The 17,555-nt window shown below is 38.6% G+C and overlaps 1 protein-coding gene across 1 annotated transcript in view; it reads right to left on the bottom strand.

The window, feature by feature from the left end:
- SDK2 (sidekick cell adhesion molecule 2) overlaps nucleotides 1-17,555 on the bottom strand; it is a 443,151-nt gene that overhangs the window by 19,262 nt on the left and 406,334 nt on the right. Inside the window, exon 37 of the mRNA XM_070937707.1 lies at nucleotides 7,677-7,863. Coding sequence (XP_070793808.1) covers nucleotides 7,677-7,863 — 187 coding nt within the window. The remainder of the gene's footprint in view (nucleotides 1-7,676; nucleotides 7,864-17,555) is intronic.

The following is a 17,555-nucleotide window of genomic DNA, read 5'->3' as shown; positions in this document are numbered from 1 at the left end:
AACGTCTGGCACAAAAGTTGTGAGAGTAATTTTCATATCAATAAAACAAATGGTTACCCTAACAATAGAAAATGGGAATCCCAGAACATTTGTTCTCAAGCAAAACCTTTATATAGGGCAAGAAATCATAGCCGGGGTAGAACATGATAAAACAGATTGACTCTAGACTGGCAAAGAAATGAAATAAAGCTGTATGCTCCATCGTTATTCAACCTATAGGCATAGTTGCTGGCAGGCAGGTGGTGTGAAAAAATTAATAAATATTGAGAGAGGATGAATTGCAAGAACATGAGTGTGATTTTAAAACTGGAGGAAAAAAAATGTAACCTGCCCTATGCTGATCATGCTAGTCTGATATCTGAAAATGCAAATGATGTGGAAGCTCTGTTAATGAAAATCGAGGAGCAATGAAAAATTGAACTATGATTAAATTATAAAGAAGAACAAACAATAATGAGCCCAGAAAGAAGCCTTAGAACTGACAGTGAAAATATTAAAGTGATGGATAGCTTCTGCCTCTCAGGATTGACTTTCAACAGTAAACGAATCCCATGTTTCCAACATCACTGGTTCTTCAAAATTTTGTGCCCACTTAATCATACAATCTTTAACTAATTCAGTTTCTGAGTCCCTTTCTAGCAAAACATTATAAAGCCTTTTGATATGCATTGGACCTTTCTCTTTTATATGTCTAACCAATTCTTCCTCATGCAACATAATACCAGTTTTTTGGTCCTCTTTCCATCTCAATTGTAATTGATTATATTGTAACCAAGTTAAATTAATCCCTTCATCCAACAGTGTCTGCAATGTCTTCAGCTGCCATCTGCCCGCATCTGTAAAAAGAACCTCTTTGTATAAAAACCCCCCGAGTGACATTATATTTGTATTCCATAAAGTATGACCAAGATCCAGCCATAACGGTATTTTATAATCCCATTTGAGTCGGTGCTTCTTCCAAACTCTCATCAAAGAGTCTCTAAGTATATGACTTTTAAATACTTTATCAACTTTGTCATCATAAAATAAGTAAGCATGCCATCCAAATTCAAGATCAAAACTTTCTGCATTCAATATTCCAGCCTTTTTACTTCCAAACCAATCACTTGTTAAAGTTAAAGCTGCTGCATCGTAATATAACTGTAGGTTTGGAAGTTTAAGACCTCCTCTTTCTGGAACATCTTGCATAATTTTCAGTTTCACTCTCGGCTTTTTCTCGTTCCAGACAAACTTATTGAGTCCAGTTTGCCAGACTTTCAATTGTTTATCACTTTTAAGCACCGGAATCATTTGAAACAAAAAAAGAAATCTTGGCAAAATGTTCATCTTAACTACTGCTATTCTTCCAAGTAGAGACAGCTGCAGTTTTTTCCAAGTCTCCATGTCTTTCTGCACCTCTCGCCACAACACCTCATAGTTATTTTGAAACAATTTCATGTTTGATTCTGCAACCTGAACTCCTAGATATTTTACCTTAGGTACAGTCTCAAAACCTGCCCTCCTTTCAAGCTCATGTTTACGATCTTGTGTCAAAAAGACACAATTTTTTCTTGTGGGAAAAAATTTGGGTTCAGAATGTTAAATTTACACAGTCGCAGAACCTGAGGGAAAATTTCTATAAAATGTTTTATAGATGGCATTTAGATCCCAAAAAGTTGTCATGTATGTACCCTAATGTTCAGCCAAAATGTTGGAGATGTGAATGTTTGGATGCTACGTATTATCATGTATGGTGGACCTGTAGGAAAGTTAAGGCCTTTTGGATAAAAATTTGGTGGGTCATGCAGAATGTTTTGAAGAAAAAAATTCAATTCTCTCCACAACTGTTTTTATTGGGTATAGTTAAGGGTTTTACATTGGGTGAAACAAAACTGATATTGTATATGATAACAGCAGCAAGATTGTTGATAGGTAAATATTGGAAAAATGAAGCTTTGCCCACTATTGAGGAATGGACTTTGAAGATGGCCAGTTTTGCAGAGATGGCGAAGATTTCAGCATACTTAAAAGATTGTTCACAAGAGACTTATGAATGGGAATGGAAAAGGTGGATAGAATATGTTCAGAACAAATATCAAACTAGAAAGTATCAAATAGCTTTTATTTGAAAATAATGTATTAGAAATATTTTAAGGTAATGAGGGTAATAAGAAAAACTATACAGGGGAGGGAGGGGTTCAAGTTTTTACATAAGTGTTATATTAAGGGTTTTTTGTGTGTGTTTTTTTCTTATCTTTCTTTACCAGTTATGAGTATATTATAGGAAAGTCTGGGGGGGAGGGGAGGGTTAGGGAGGGTTAGGGAGGTCGGGAAGTTTGGGGGTGGTGGTGGGGGGGGAAAAAGGGGTGAAAATGTAATTGTAAAACTTTTGCAATAAAAAAAAAAACAGTAAACGAATCAGCAATCAAGAATGGGCCACAGACCAGTGCTTGGTAGGATAGCAACGAAGACCTTTTTAGACTTTCGAGCCATGACATGATCATTAAACAAATATATAAACTTCTCTGAGATTTCCCTGTCTTAGTTTCTCTAGCTGAGTTAATATAGAGTGGTTATGATAGCTAAAAAAGAAGAAAGAATAAAAGAATAAAGCTGTATATACCGTTAAAAACCATTTATCTATTCATACTTGCTAACAAGACAACATTAGGAGGCCAAGTTAAAGAATCCTGTAAGAAGGAAAAATAATGACAAGCTGAAAGAGGAACAGGGGAGGCTGAGTGGTGGCAGTGCTAAGAAAACATTCATTATGACATTCAGAACTATAGACAGAGAAACTACTGTATCATAGCCTTAGGCAAAATGCCCTTCTCTTTTCTTCTGGTTCCATTCAAAAGAAATGGAAACAAATTGAATCCAACAGATTGAATTGAATTGAAATGGAATCACTAGATGGAGTTTTAGAGCTGAGCATGGGGCTGAAAAAAGGAAAATAAAAGAAAATATCCCTAACACCTCTGGTCAAAATCCATTGCTATGGTTCTTCTCATATTCCGTTGTATTTTGCCAAGAATAACCTTAAGGATACCAGAAAAGGAAAGCCAGGAAAGCAGATCCTAGTTCAGCCTCTATTGACTCCCTCTGGGCAGAGATAACCAAGTTACTGGCTTAGATCCTTGGGGATGCCCTCAGCATAAAGGGCATTTCATTAGGCCCAGATGCTAGAGCTGAATATGGCTATCAAGCCTCTCCTAGTTTTCCTTTAAAAAAAGTTATTATTGGCTTTGATACCCAAACATGTAAACTGAGAATATTTTCAAATGCATTATCAAACCAGAAGCTGTGTGAGGGCAGAACAGGTGACACCAACATGCACAAAACAAATGACTTTGAAGATGGAGACCAGGGCATCAGACCATAGAGTAACATATGCCTTTTCCCTCAATATCAAATGTAGGCCAAGTAGTTTGAATATCCTGTTGGATTTCTAGGAATGCAGATTCTAAGAGCCATGGTGGTGCAGTTGTTAGAATGCAGTACTGCAGGGTACTTTTGCTGGCTGCTGGCTGCCAGCAGTTCGACAGTTCAAGTCTCACCGGCTCTAGGTTGACTTAACCTTCCATCCTTCCGAGATCGGTAAAAGAAGGACCCAGATTGTTGGGGGCAATATGCTGACTCTGTAAACCGCTTAGAGGGGGCTGTAAAGCACTGTGAAGATATATATATAAGTCTAAGTGCTATTGCTATTCAGCAGCAGAAGACAGTTCAGTTATCAAACTTCTAGCAGAAAAGGCTCTGTTTCTTCAAAAGTGAAAGGAAGTTTGGAGCAGGAGGAGGGTGAGGCAAGTCTATAAGATTTGGGCAGGAGGGAGGGAACTTCAGAACCATGTTGGATATGGTGGCTGCCATTCTGAAATTAAGAGAGTGTGGAGAGGAACTCAGGTCTGCACTTTAGAAGAAGATCTATTAGGCAACTTTTAAGATTTGTGAACTTCAACTCCTTAGCAACTTTTAAGACTTGTGATTTCAGCTCCCAGAATTAGCAACTGAATTAGAAACTTTTAAGACTTGTGACTTCAACTTAGCCACTTAATAACTTTTAAGACTTATGGACTTCAACTCCCAGAATTCCCCAGCCAGCCGGCTGGGCAATGCTGGGAGTTGAAGTCCACAATTCTGAAAGTTGTCAAGCTTGGAAATGCCAGTGAGTTTGCACAGAAAAATAAAATAGGATCATTTATGTGATTTTATTCTTTTATAACAGAGAGTTCTTGGCCCTATCATTCTTGAACCAACTACAAAACATCCTTATGTTTTGAGACTAGAATAGATTCCTTTCATCGTGGTTCTTTGACCTGGCATTGAGAAGGAACAGCAGAGGTGGGGAACATACCCTTGTCATTTGACACTGGGCAATACTGTGTGCCTTTATAACAAGAAATAAATTGGGCTGGGAGATTTCAAACTTGAAGCCCATTTGCGAGGGCTGAATAATGAAGCCACAACAATGATAAGATGAATGAAGCCAGGGCACAGAACATTTTAAAGGGAAATAACAATAACAACATAGCAACTTTTAATCTCATTCCACTCATTTTTAGCCTATCAAACTGCATCATCCAACTGAAGGCAAATATGGGAGACATTTTTATTAATCCACCAGCAGAAGGCCCCATCTACTGGCTCATTTATAAAGGCAAATCTTTTCCTATTTCCATATTTCTTCTGAGTTCCTTTCACATTTTCAACCAAAGAGGCCATTGAAATATGCATCATTACTGTTAAATTGTTTTACCTGGATAATCTCCGCAATCCATGAAAGCAATTCATGCGATAGATTTTTTTTAAAATCACATCCTTTGCCCTTGATTCCTTTTCTCAGCTTCAGTATTTTACTTTTATCCAAAACAAGGGTAGATGTAATACTTTTAGTCAATCTTCTTCCTTCTTATTTCCAGAGGTTTGTCATCTTTTCATGGAACTTCCAATTTTTCTGTGCATTTTTATAGCTGATCTTCTTTCACTGCCCACCCAATTCCCTCTAGGAATGATTTTTGAATGCAGTTTTACTAATATATTGGCATAGTCACAGGTACTTTAAAAGGCTTTTGAACATAGACATATTGTAATATCACTCTCAAACTTCCATACTCAATGGCATTTATTTATTATTTTATAACCGTGGTGGCGCAGTGGTTAGAGTGTAGTACTGCAGGCTACTTCTGCTGACTGCCAGCTGCCTGTAATTTGGCAGTTCGAATCTCACCAGGCTCAAGGTTGACTCAGCCTTCCATTCTTCAGAGGTGGGTAAACTGAGGACCCAGATTGTTTGGAGGGGGGGCAATATGCTGACTCTGTAATCCGCTTAGACAGAGCTGCAAAACACTGTAAAGTGGTATATAAGTCTGAGTGCTATTGCTATGCTATAACTGATCTTCCCTTGGTATGACCTTTCTTTCAGGGAGGATTTTGTTTTCAAATCACCACATAAATATAGACAAATGCATAGATTGGGTAGAACAGGGATGCTAGCATATTATTTTCTTTCTTCTTCTAGAGCAGAGGTCTCCAACCTTGGCAACTTTTAAGACTTGTGGACTTCAAAGCTTTGCTGCCTGAGGAACTCTGGGAGTTGAAGTCCACAAGTCTTAAAGTTGCTAAGATTGGAGACCCCTGTTCTAGAGGACAGATGAAAGGATTTTTCCTAATTCAGAACCAGAAACTGTGACATTGGCAGACTCTATGATCATTCAGCTGTTGAATAGTTTAGAGGCAGCTGAGGATGAATTTTATATTCTCTGGAAGCTCTAGACTAGCAAACACCCCCCCACCCCATGAATGTCACTATTGGTCTGACAGGTACATCTAACTTAAAAGTATTCCAGGTACTTAAACATGTATTGAGAAAGAGGTGGGCTGGAGTCTGGAATTCTTCAACAAACCCTCCCTCCCTGCCTTTAAACAAGCCTTGAAAATCTGGCTCTTCCACTATGGTTTGTGCTATGCAGCTGTTGGATGCCTTTCGGTTGGGTTTTGTATAAGGAAGAAGATTTTTATTGTGTTCTGTGCTGTTGTTATTCTTTTCTGTTCTTTCTTGCTATTTCTTGTCTTCTTTAAAAAGATAGTATGCTGCCCAGAGTCACCACATAAAGTTAGACAACCACAGAAATGTTTTATAAATGAACAAACAAGACCTACCAGACTACTATGTTATAAGGGTTGGGCATAGACCCACTAACTGAGGGATTAGTAAAGCAGTAATTGTAGAAGGACTGGCAGAACCTGGGAGTGGAGTTAAAAGAAGGATTGGCCAAGAATCTTTACATAGCCACAAGTGAACTATGTCCAACCTCCCATGATGACTGTTGATGCTTATTTAACTTCAAATAGGTGCTAATTGTTAGTTGAGAAGAAGTTAGTTGTGTAGCAACAATCAGTTTAATTGGATCTTCACATGTGGACTTTTCTATCATTCATCTTCTTAATTGAGTGGTGCAGTGGCCTAGAGGTGGAGCTCTCGCCTCACAATCAGAAGGTGTGAGTTCGATCCTAGGTAGTGACAGATATTCCTCTCTCTGGGTACAATGAGTAAATATCTGCTGAAAACTCTGCATTGGTGACAGGAAGGGCATCCGGCCAGTAAACACTGAGCTCCATTCAGTTGCCCTGACTTCAGTTGCCCCGACTCCACCCCGATGCAAGGGATTACAGAGTCATTAAAAGACACCCCCCCCCCCCCAAATTCATCTACTTCATTAATGGTTAGCACTTGTTTGGATTTAGATAAGCGACAACAGAATTCAAGGGAGGTTGAACTTAGCTTGTGGCTACCTAGGGATTCTAGGCTAATCACTCTTTTAACTCTGCCCCCAGGTTCATTCATTCTTCCTCCTACAGCAGGCATGTCCAAAGTCCAGCCCAGGGGCCAATTGCAGCCCATGTTCAAATTTCGAGCAGCCCGCAGCCTCTTCTCCCCACTGGCTCAGCCTGTCACTCATCCCCGCTGGCTGGCATTTTTCCCTTCAACGCACAGCGGTTCCCGCAGCTGTCCCCTGCTGACTCCTGCTCCACAGCCACCCTGCTCTGCAGAGCATCTCAGCCATATTTTTCACCAGAAGATGGCAGTAGATCTGAGTCATCACTCTCGCCGCGTGATCCTTGTGAGCTTGTGTGCCCATTTCTAAAATGGCGACTGTAACTAAAAAAAGGAAAGTTGACAGTGAGGGCTGCCGCTTCCAGGACAAGTGGAAATTGGAGTATTTTTTCACTGAAATATGAAACAACTGTGTCTGCCTAATTTGCCAAGAGGCTGTGGCTGTTTTCAAGGAATTCAAACAAGAACCGTGTGAGGATGAGGTTATGACTTTCACCTGCGTGACATCTTGCGCATCAAAAGCACTGTTTTTGAGCCAGACCTGGGCTATGTAATGTAGTTGAGAGCTCAGTATCACCCTTCACATTAGTGCAATTATGTTATTTGTTTAGTCTTTCATAAAATAGTTCATTTGCATTTAATGTTAATGGTTCAAAGAATGTCAGGCTGAATGGTCGGCCCCCACACATTTTCACCTCACCAAATCTGGCCCTCTTTGCAAAAAGTTTGGACACCCCTGTCCTACAGTGATTGAACTTTATCTGTAACTGGGCATCTGTCCACTTTAGCAAAGCGTTTGCCAATGCATGCAGAGTCTCTCCCCCACCTCTGAATGCCTACTGGCCAGTGCTATGTCACCTACCTGCTTGCTGGGTCCTGCCCTTGATTGGGATACTGCGGGGGCCATCACCTGCAGCATTGAAGGCAAGGATGGAGATGAGGTAGGAAGTGTAGCCCGTCAGGTTCTTCAGTTTGACACCACTCTCTGGTAAGAAGAGTGTTTTCACCCTTTCTGTTTCATTCTGCCGCTGAGCTTCCCAAAAATAAATCTGTGGAACAGGGGAAATTGAATGCAATCAGAGGATATAGAAGGAAAACGTGCAGGAGAAAATAAAGAGGCAAGAGGATGAAATAAAGACATTTACTTGCTTTGGTTTTGACACATGAACTTACTCTTCCATTCCAAAATGTGGACATGGAAAGTCAAATTTTCCTAAACTAAAAAGTTTTCATTCTAGTGGTTATTCATCACGTCTTTACTTTCAGAGTTGTATCTCTTTCTGTACGCCCCCCCCCCCAAATTATCCTAAGCCTCACACCTGGATTCTTCAATATCATCTCGCAGACACAGCTGCATTTAATTGACTTTAGAAAAAAGCTCTTTGACGGTGTTGATGAATTGGTAAACTATAATCACCCAATAACAAGCTAATACGTTAAGAGATAACTTAATGAAATGATACGTCAAGAAAAAGAATTAAGTCCATCTTGATTCCTGGTGACTACATTATCTTCTGAGGTCTTCTACAATTTTGTCTATATCCATGAGATTTTGTATCAAAATACTAATCAGATTTGACCCTGACTAGCTTTTTTGAGACTAGCTACGGCTAACTAGGTGCTGCCATCTAGCCACCACAGCACACTGCGAAACTGAAAAAGCAATGGCCCATTTAATAACTGCCTAGTTACTTGAAGAATTTAAAGATGCTGAGATTTTGCCTCATAAATACACAGGTAATAATTTATACAAGCATTACCTCTCCCTTTAAGGTAGACATCTGTCTAAGGTTGGAACTTGATAAAGCATTTCCCTTTCTCTTTTCCTTAATGTAGGGGGGGGGAATGACTTGATACATAAGCTGTGGAAGTGCTAATCAAAGCATGTCAACATGGTGCCTCCTCCCAGATTATTTTCTAGAGGGAGGAGGGACCTGAGGAGAGAAGGATTTGGGAGGCATGGATGTAAGAACAGGTCTCAGGGAAGCTAAGAGTCTCACTGTAGGGAAATCTTCATCCATCAGAGGGACAGAATTAAGAATACATCTGGTATCTGGAAAGGCAAATATTAACAAGCTGCAGATGTGCAGTACTATGAAATGAACTTGTTTATAAACCATTTTAAGTTGTTTAGCAACGTGACTTTGTTTATTTTAATGTTAATACAGTGACTGTACTTTCCTACATTTCCCCACATTGCACATAATGATGGACTCAGAGACAAAGAAATAAAGGAGGAAAAAAATATCTAAAACAGAGAAAGTTTTAGTGGTCTAGTGGTTAAGACACTGGGCTTGTTGACCAGAAGGTTGGCAGTTTAAGACCCGAGTGCCATGCAATGGGGTGAGCTCCCATTCTAGCCCCAGCTTCTGCCAACCTAGCAATTTGAAAACATGCAAATACAAGTAGATCAATAGGTACCACTTTGGTGAGAAGGCATTCCCTGTGCCTCTGGTGTATAGCCATGCCGGTCACATGACAATGGAAGCATCTTCACATAATGCTGGGTCCCTCAGCTAGGAAATGGAGATTAGCACCATCCCCTAGAATCGGACAGGACTATATAGGGGAAATCTTTACCTATTTTTTTTTAATGAAAAAACTGTCTTCAGAGAACTCGGGACAAATTAAATTAAATGAAAATGTATTTTAAAGCAGAGGATCGCACTAACGGTAGGCGTATTCCTTGTATTACTGGAAAATATCAAGATTAAGTTTATTCACTCTTCTACTAGACAAAACTGCAACTAATTAAATCTTAGTCTTGATTTACAGGGTGAATAGAATGATACACAGTGGAATTCTGAAGTCATTTTTGGATGATATCCAGATTTCCACAGAGAAGCTGGACCTTCCATGAAGTCATGGTACCAAAGAGACGGCAACAAACCGGTTCCATGGCAACACTACTTGGCATCCTTGTAGTTTCTTAGGAAACTAGAAAGCAACTTTCCTCAAAGGTCACTTCTAAACTGTCCCCTTGTTCCCTGATTGGACATATGAAGCCAGATGATACTTATCTAAGATTGGCAAGAGAACACTTCTGGCTCCATAATGTACTTTCAACTGCCCAACTTGGAGACAATAGATGAAGGTGGCCTTTTAGCAGTTGCGACTTGGGAGAATGCCAGACGTTGCTTTGAATGAAGGCCATTTCAATCAGAGCTTTAATTGCATATAAGGTTACAAAACCAATATATTTTCTGGAGTACATATCTGTCTACAATTGCTTTTCTTAGCCAAATTCTTGCATTTGTGCAGGCCAGGGGTCCCCAACCCCTGGGTGGTGGCCCACTACTGGGCCGTGAGATGTTCGGAACCAGGCCGCTGAAGTGGCGGGATGTGTACATCTCCCCTCTGTGAACTGCGCACACACTTGCCAGTCATTTACGCAGAACCATCACCTCTCCACAGTGGTGAAAACTGAACCGATTTGCTACTGGTTTGCTGGCCATGCATGCACGCTGCGCACCAAGTGCTTGTGCATGCAAAGTTCGCACCAAACATCCACTGCGCGCGCATGCATACTACACACCAAAAGGAGGCTTGGGAAGGTAAGTAGAATGGGTGGGGGGAGGAATCAGCTGTGGCGCACGATCTTGGGAACCTTTTTAAAAACTTTTTAAAAGCATTTTTTACTACAGGTTTGGGCAAATAGGTAGTAAAAATGCTTTAAAGAAGTTTTTTAAAAAAGGTTCCGACGATCACAGCTGTGCCGCGCAATTGTTGGAACCTTTTTAAAAAACTTTTTAAAAGCATTTTTTTACTACCTATTCACCCGAACCAGTAGTAAAAAAATGCTTTAAAAAAGTAAAAAAAAAAGGTTCCAACAATTGTGCACACAGCTGATCGTCGGAACTTTTTTTTTTTTTACATTTTTTTACTACCGGTTCAGTGAACCAGTAGCATTTTTTACTACCAGTTCGGGCGAACCAGCCCGAACCGGTAGCATTTTACCCCTGCCTCTTCCCTTCCCCCACTCGTCCGGAAAGCTGGAAAGGATGGGGAACTCTAGTGTATGCATTTAATCCCTAAACTATACTATATAATATTATAATATTTAATATATAATATTTTATATAGGGATTAAATTCTAACTGTTATAGCATAGGGATTATTCCATTCCATTCCATTGTTATGTTATATTACTAATTATAACGGTTAAACATATTGGTTTTGGTGACTATTAAAATAAAATACATTTTATCAGGCCTTTGGTGTGGGAGAGTGAGACCCCTTGTTTCATTGCCCTTGCTATCTTCTATCTTTTTTTTAATCAACTTTATTATTTCTTTGTTAGATTATTGTGAGCTGCACAGATTTGGGCAGAATACAAGTTAAGCAAACAAGTAAACAAATAATATACAGCTGTCCTGCCCTGTTAACTGCAGAATTATTTGAGCTAGTCCCACATATTAGGAATGCTTTAATATAGCGCAGGAGGCTTTATAAAATGACCATGCCTATACTATGTGAGCTGGAAAGGCTGTCTTTTATACTTTGGGGATATCAACAGAAACAAGAAAGGAACTTCCGGTTTGTCTCCTAACGCTGAAAGACGGTCCCGTTTTTGGACTGCCAGCCCTGCTGCCTGTTAGAGCCGCTTCGATCAAGAGAAGCGGCTCGGAAGTTCCAGAATCCTGTAGGAATCTTGGAAGAGAGTAGGTGAGAAGCAGGCTGAGCCCCTGTGAGCCCCCAGATAGCTACTGTTTGCTTCTGGGGAGGAAACAGGCGCGGCTCCCTTCCAGCTTGCCGAGACTCCGGACAGCGTGGGACGAGTCTGCCTAGCGCAGAACAAGGCGTCAGGAGCAACCTCTTTTTACTGAAAATAAAGCAATTCAAATTACCAGGGTGGAAGAACAACTTGAACCTCAAAACTGCAAGTATTACTAGCCCTGTGATTTATTTCAAAAACGGAAGAGTGAGTGAGTGAAAAGTCCTTTGAAAATGGCGCCCGGCTCCAGCATTAACGAGCTGAGAGTGAGAGTGGATTTCAACTAGTTACAAAGTTGCATTGTCTGTAGCAAGTGGAGGAAGAGAAAAGAAAACTCTCTTTAAAATAAGTCTGATCTTGCTTCAATTTCACCCTTATTCTGATTAAACCTGGGGGAATTTTTTAGAGGACTTTGTGGTGGAGGAAAAGGAAAAAGGATTTCTTTTTTTGGAAAAGCCAGCTTACGTGGCAAGATGGCTTCTAAGGAGACCAAACAGGAAGGGAAGGCGGCAGGGGGGGATCCCCCACACGTAAGCCTGAACAGCAGCCTCCCAGTCAGCAGAGCCAGAAAAAAGAGTTTGATTTTGAAAGCTTAAAGGATTTTATTACCCAGGTTTTGGATGAAAAATTTAAAGAATCACAACAGGAAATTAAGCAGGAGATTAAAGAAATTAAAGAGGTGGTGCAAGAAAAGTATGATAAAGTGACTAACAAACTAATGACAGTGGTGACTGGATTATCAGAGGCAATTATTAAAACGGATGCTAAGGTGGAAGAATTTAAATTAGAAATGGATGTCAAAATGAAGGAGACTGATTATAAAATTTTTGATGCTGACAACAAAATGCAGAGATTTGAAAATGAAATTACAATGATGCAGTTCAGGTCAATGGAATTTGCCATAAGGCTGAGAGGCATAAGAGAGAATGATAGACAAGATTTGAGACATATTTGTTCTGATGCTCTTGCTGTGCTTTTAAAGATTAGTCCTGAAGAGATTTTTTGCAAAATTGATAAAATTTACAGAGTGAATTTGTGGGTGGCCAGACAAAGACAATTGCCTAGAGATGTGGTAATATACTTTACAGACAGAAGAATGAGAAATGATATCTTGCAAAAGTCTTTTCTCTCTACTGTCCAAGTGGAGGGAAAGGAGATAGGAGTTTATAAAGAACTACCACCTAAGATGTTAAAAGATAGAAAGGATTTTGGATTTTTGGTGAATGAACTAAAAAAACAACAAATTCCATTTCGGTGGGATGCCCCAACTGGTATAATCCTGAGGTACAATGGAGAAAGATATCGATTAAATACTGTTGAGAAGGCGGAAGAATTTTACTCTAATGTCTTTAAAAGGAGTTCACCATCCCCACGTACATCTACTGTGTTAGAGATAAAGGAGAGTGACAAGGACAAGCAATTCCAGAAAGAGATGGAAGAGCAGTTTAAGCAGGTGGAGCCAGAGGTAATGGAAATGCAGGGAACTACAGGAGGTTTTCTGGAGGAGCCCCTGCTAGACCCTTCTTCGAAAATTGTGATTGACTCACCTAAGACTACAAGAGATGTGGCTTTGGACCTAGCCCGGATGGCTGAAGCTAAAGACCAGCGTGTAACTCGAGCAATTTCTAAGCAACTTAAAGAAAAACAACAACAGGAAATGCCCAAGCCACAACAATATAAGAAAGGAGCCAAGAGCAATATACAAGAATGTGAAGCCATGGGGGGAGCGAAGCCGAAGACTACCGATTCGGAAGATCTTCGGCAATTTTGCTCGTCGCTTCAAAAAAGTGTACATGACGATTAAGATTTTATCTTGGAATGTGAATGGACTGAACTCACCACAGAAAAGGAAGAAATTATTTACATACCTGAGACAATGATATAATCTGTTTACACGAAACTCATGTTAGAACACAAGATCAAAAATATCTGATAAATTCAAGATTAGGAATGCATTTTATAGCTTCAAGTCTGGAAAAAAAGAATGGTGTGGTTATTTATATAAATAAAAGACTGTCAGCTAAAATTATAGAAGCAGATGAAGGTGGTAGGTTTATAGCAATTGAACTGCATACAGCAAGTGGTCCAATTTTAGTGATTGGAATTTATGCTCCTAATCAACAACAGGATAATTTTTACAAAACTTTGCATTCTAAAATATTGCAATGGGATTATAGATCTATCTTAATCATGGGAGATTGGAATGGAGTAATTGATTCAAAAATAGATAAAAAGAGCTCGGCGAAGTCAAGGATTAAACTGCCAGAGACATTTTTTGATATGAAAGAAGATTTGGAATTAAAAGATATTTGGAGAATACATAATCCAAAGGAATTGGACTTTACTTTCTTTTCGGATAGACATAAATCCTTCTCTAGGATTGATTTTATTTTACTATCAACCGATTTACTTGTAAAAACAAAAAGAACAAAGATTTTTCCAAGGACTTTAACTGACCATAGCCCGGTATGGATAGAAATTGAGATGGAAAAGAGTGAGAGAAGATCATGAAGATTAAATGAAAATTTGTTTAGATATGAAAAAAAATATAATAGAACTCAAAAAGCAGATGAAAGAATTTTTTGAAATGAATTTGAATAAGGGTACCCCTATTGAAATCGTGTGGGATGCGAGTAAAGCGTATATGAGAGGGGTACTCATCCATATGAACTCTAAACACAAATTGAATAGACAAAAGAAAAGATCTGAAATTGAAGCAGAAATAAAGAATAAAGAACAGTTACTTATAAAAAATCCAACAGATGAAAGAACACGAGGAGCTATAAAACTTTTGAAAGATCAATTTCAAATGCTTATGGCGGAACAAACAGCAACAAATTTACAATTTGCGAAACATAACACATTTTGCAACGCTAACAAACCGGGCAGATGGTTGGCTTATACACTAAGGAAGAAGCAGAGTACACGGATTATTGATAGTATTGATATTGGAGGGAAGGAAATTTCTCAACAAAAATTAATTAAAGAAGTTTTTGTAGACTATTACACTAAATTATATGCCAAAGATGAACACAGAATGGACTTATAGAAAAATATCTAGAAAATAAAAGAGTTACAAAAATTACCAATCAACAAAAGGAGAGAATGAATTATTCTATAACAGCCGAGGAGATTATTGCCGCAATTAAACAATTGAAAACAGCTAAAGCTCCTGGGACAGATGGTTTAACTGCGGTGTATTATAAAACTTTACAAGCTGAAATGATTGAGCATCTTAAAGATTTATTTTGTAGTATACAACAAGGGGGTAAAATACCCCCATCATGGAAAACAGCTTACATTTCATTGATACCAAAAGAGCAAATAGGTCCTAAAAAACCTGAGAATTTTAGACCAATATCTCTTCTGAATAATGACTATAAAATATTTGCAAAAGTATTAGCCAACAGGTTGATGCCAGTTATTCAAGAGGTGATTCATTGTGACCAAGCGGGGTTTATAGAAGGCAGATACATGAAGGACAATGTAAGGCAAGTTATAGACTTATTGGAATATCTTGAGAAGAATAAACAGATCCCTGCAGTGCTGGTCTTCTTGGATGCGGAGAAGGCCTTTGATAGAGTGGATTGGAATTTTCTATTAAAGACTTTAAAAAAGATGGACTTTGGGGATCAATTTATACAGGTGGTTTCAGCAATTTATCAAGAACAAAAGGCACAGATTATTATTAATGGAAGTTTGACAACAGATTTCAATATTGAAAAAGGAATAAGACAAGGTTGTCCGTTATCCCCATTGTTATTTATTTTAACATTAGAAGTCTTGTTGAATATAATACGGGACTCGAGCACCTTGAAAGGAATAGTGATAAGGCAAGAGGACTACAGAATAAGGGCATTTGCAGATGATCTGGTTGTTACCCTAACACAGCTGATGGAATCAATAATCCAGATGAAAGACATTATAAAAGATTATGGTACAGTATCAGGATTTAGACTGAACCAGAAAAAAACTAAGATGATAGTTAAAAATATGACACAAGATCGAAAACACGAACTTGAAAGCAAGGCAGGTTTTGAGATAGTACCAAAGGTCAAATATCTAGGAGTTCAGGTTGCAGAATCAAATATGAGACTGTTTCAAAATAATTATGAGGTGTTGTGGCGAGAAGTACAGAAAGATATGGAGACTTGGAAAAAACTGCAGCTGTCTTTACTTGGAAGAATAGCAGCAGTTAAGATGAACATTTTGCCAAGATTTCTTTTTTTGTTTCAAATGATTCCGGTGCTTAAAAGTGACAAACAATTGAAAGAATGGCAAAGAGGACTGAATAAGTTTGTCTGGAACGAGAAAAAAACGAGAGTGAAACTGAAAATTATGCAAGGTGTTCCAGAAAGGGGAGGTCTTAAACTTCCAAACCTACAATTATATTATGAAGCAGCAGCTTTGACCCAAGCAAGTGATTGGTTTGGAAGGAAAAAGACTGGAATATTGAATATAGAAAGTTTTGATCTTGAATTTGGTTGGCATGCTTACTTATTTTATGAGAACAAAGTGGATAAAGTATAAGTGGATAAAGTCACATACTTAGAGATTCTTTGATGAGAGTTTGGAAGAAGCACCGATTCAAATGGGATTATAAAATACCGTTATGGCTGGATCTTGGTCATATCATGTGGAATACAAATATAATGTCACTTGGGGGTTTTTTATATAAAGAAGTTCTTTTTGCAGATGCGGGCAGATGGCAACTGAAGACTCTAGAAATGCTGTTGGAAGAAGGGATTAATTTAACTTGGTTACAGTATAATCAACTTCAATTGAGATGGAAAGAGGACCAAAAAATTGGTATAATGATGCATGAGGAAGAATTGGTTAGACATATAAAAGAGAAAGGTCCAATGCATATTAAAAGGCTTTATAATGTTTTGTTAGAAAGGGATTCAGAAACTGAATTGGTTAAAGATTGCATGATCAAGTGGGCACAAAATTTTGCAGAACCAGTGATGTTGGAAACATGGGAAAAAATATGGGTTCAGAATGTTAAATTTACACAGTCGCAGAATTTGAGGGAAAAATTTTATAAAATGTTTTATAGATGGCATTTAGATCCTAAGAAATTGTCGTGCATGTACCCTAATGTTCAACCAAAATGCTGGAGATGTGATTGACTAGATGCCACATATTATCATGTGTGGTGGACTTGTAAGAAAGTGAAGGCTTTCTGGATAAAAATTTGGTGGGTTATGCAGAATGTTTTAAAGAAAAAAAATCAGTTTTCTCCACAATTGTTTTTATTGGGTATAGTTAAGGGTTTTACATTGGGTGAAATAAAGTTGATATTGTATATGATAACAGCAGCGAGATTACTGATAGGTCAATATTGGAAAAATGAAGCTATGCCTACTATTGAAGAATGGACTTTGAAGATGGCCAGCTTTGCAGAGATGGCGAAGATTTCAGCATACCTAAAAGATCGCTCACAAGAGACTTATGTATGGGAGTGGAAAAAGTGGATAGATTATGTGCAGAATAAATATCAAACTAGGAAATATCAGATAGCCTTTAACTGAAAGTATTATATAGAGATAGAATATTTGAATTTTGTGAAGATGTGAAAAATATACAGGGGGTGGAGGGGTTCAAGTTTTATAAAAAGGGGATTTTGATTTGGATTATATTCTGTGGAAGTCCGGGGGGAGGGGGAGGGGTGGGCTGGGGGGGGCTAGGGAGGTTAGGGAGGGTTGGGGGGGGGAAATTGGGGAGAAAATGTAATTGTAAAACTTTTTCAATAAAAAAAAAAAGAAAAAAAAAAGAAACAAGAATGAAGATTCCCCAGGAGCAAAAACATTCCTGATGACAAGCACAAAGCCCCAGTGTTCTATTTGTAACTCAACAGCATCACTTACAGGTAAAAGGTGGAACTGTTTTTTGTTTTTCTCTTTTTGTTCATTTGCACTCTAGCTGTGGGGCTGTCTCAGACTTGCTCACATTATGAAATAGAGGTGGGGCAAGCTGTAATATATATATATTATTTATGTTCTGCCATTCCTTCAAGAGCATAAA

This window comes from Pituophis catenifer, unplaced genomic scaffold (assembly GCF_029215685.1).
Source record: "Pituophis catenifer annectens isolate HBS135680 unplaced genomic scaffold, rPitCat1.0.hap2 SCAF_2, whole genome shotgun sequence".
In the NCBI taxonomy this organism is placed as follows: Eukaryota; Metazoa; Chordata; class Lepidosauria; order Squamata; family Colubridae; genus Pituophis; species Pituophis catenifer.
The sequence above is the reverse complement of the archived record's forward strand: the minus strand, read 5'-3'. Positions and strand labels throughout refer to the sequence as shown.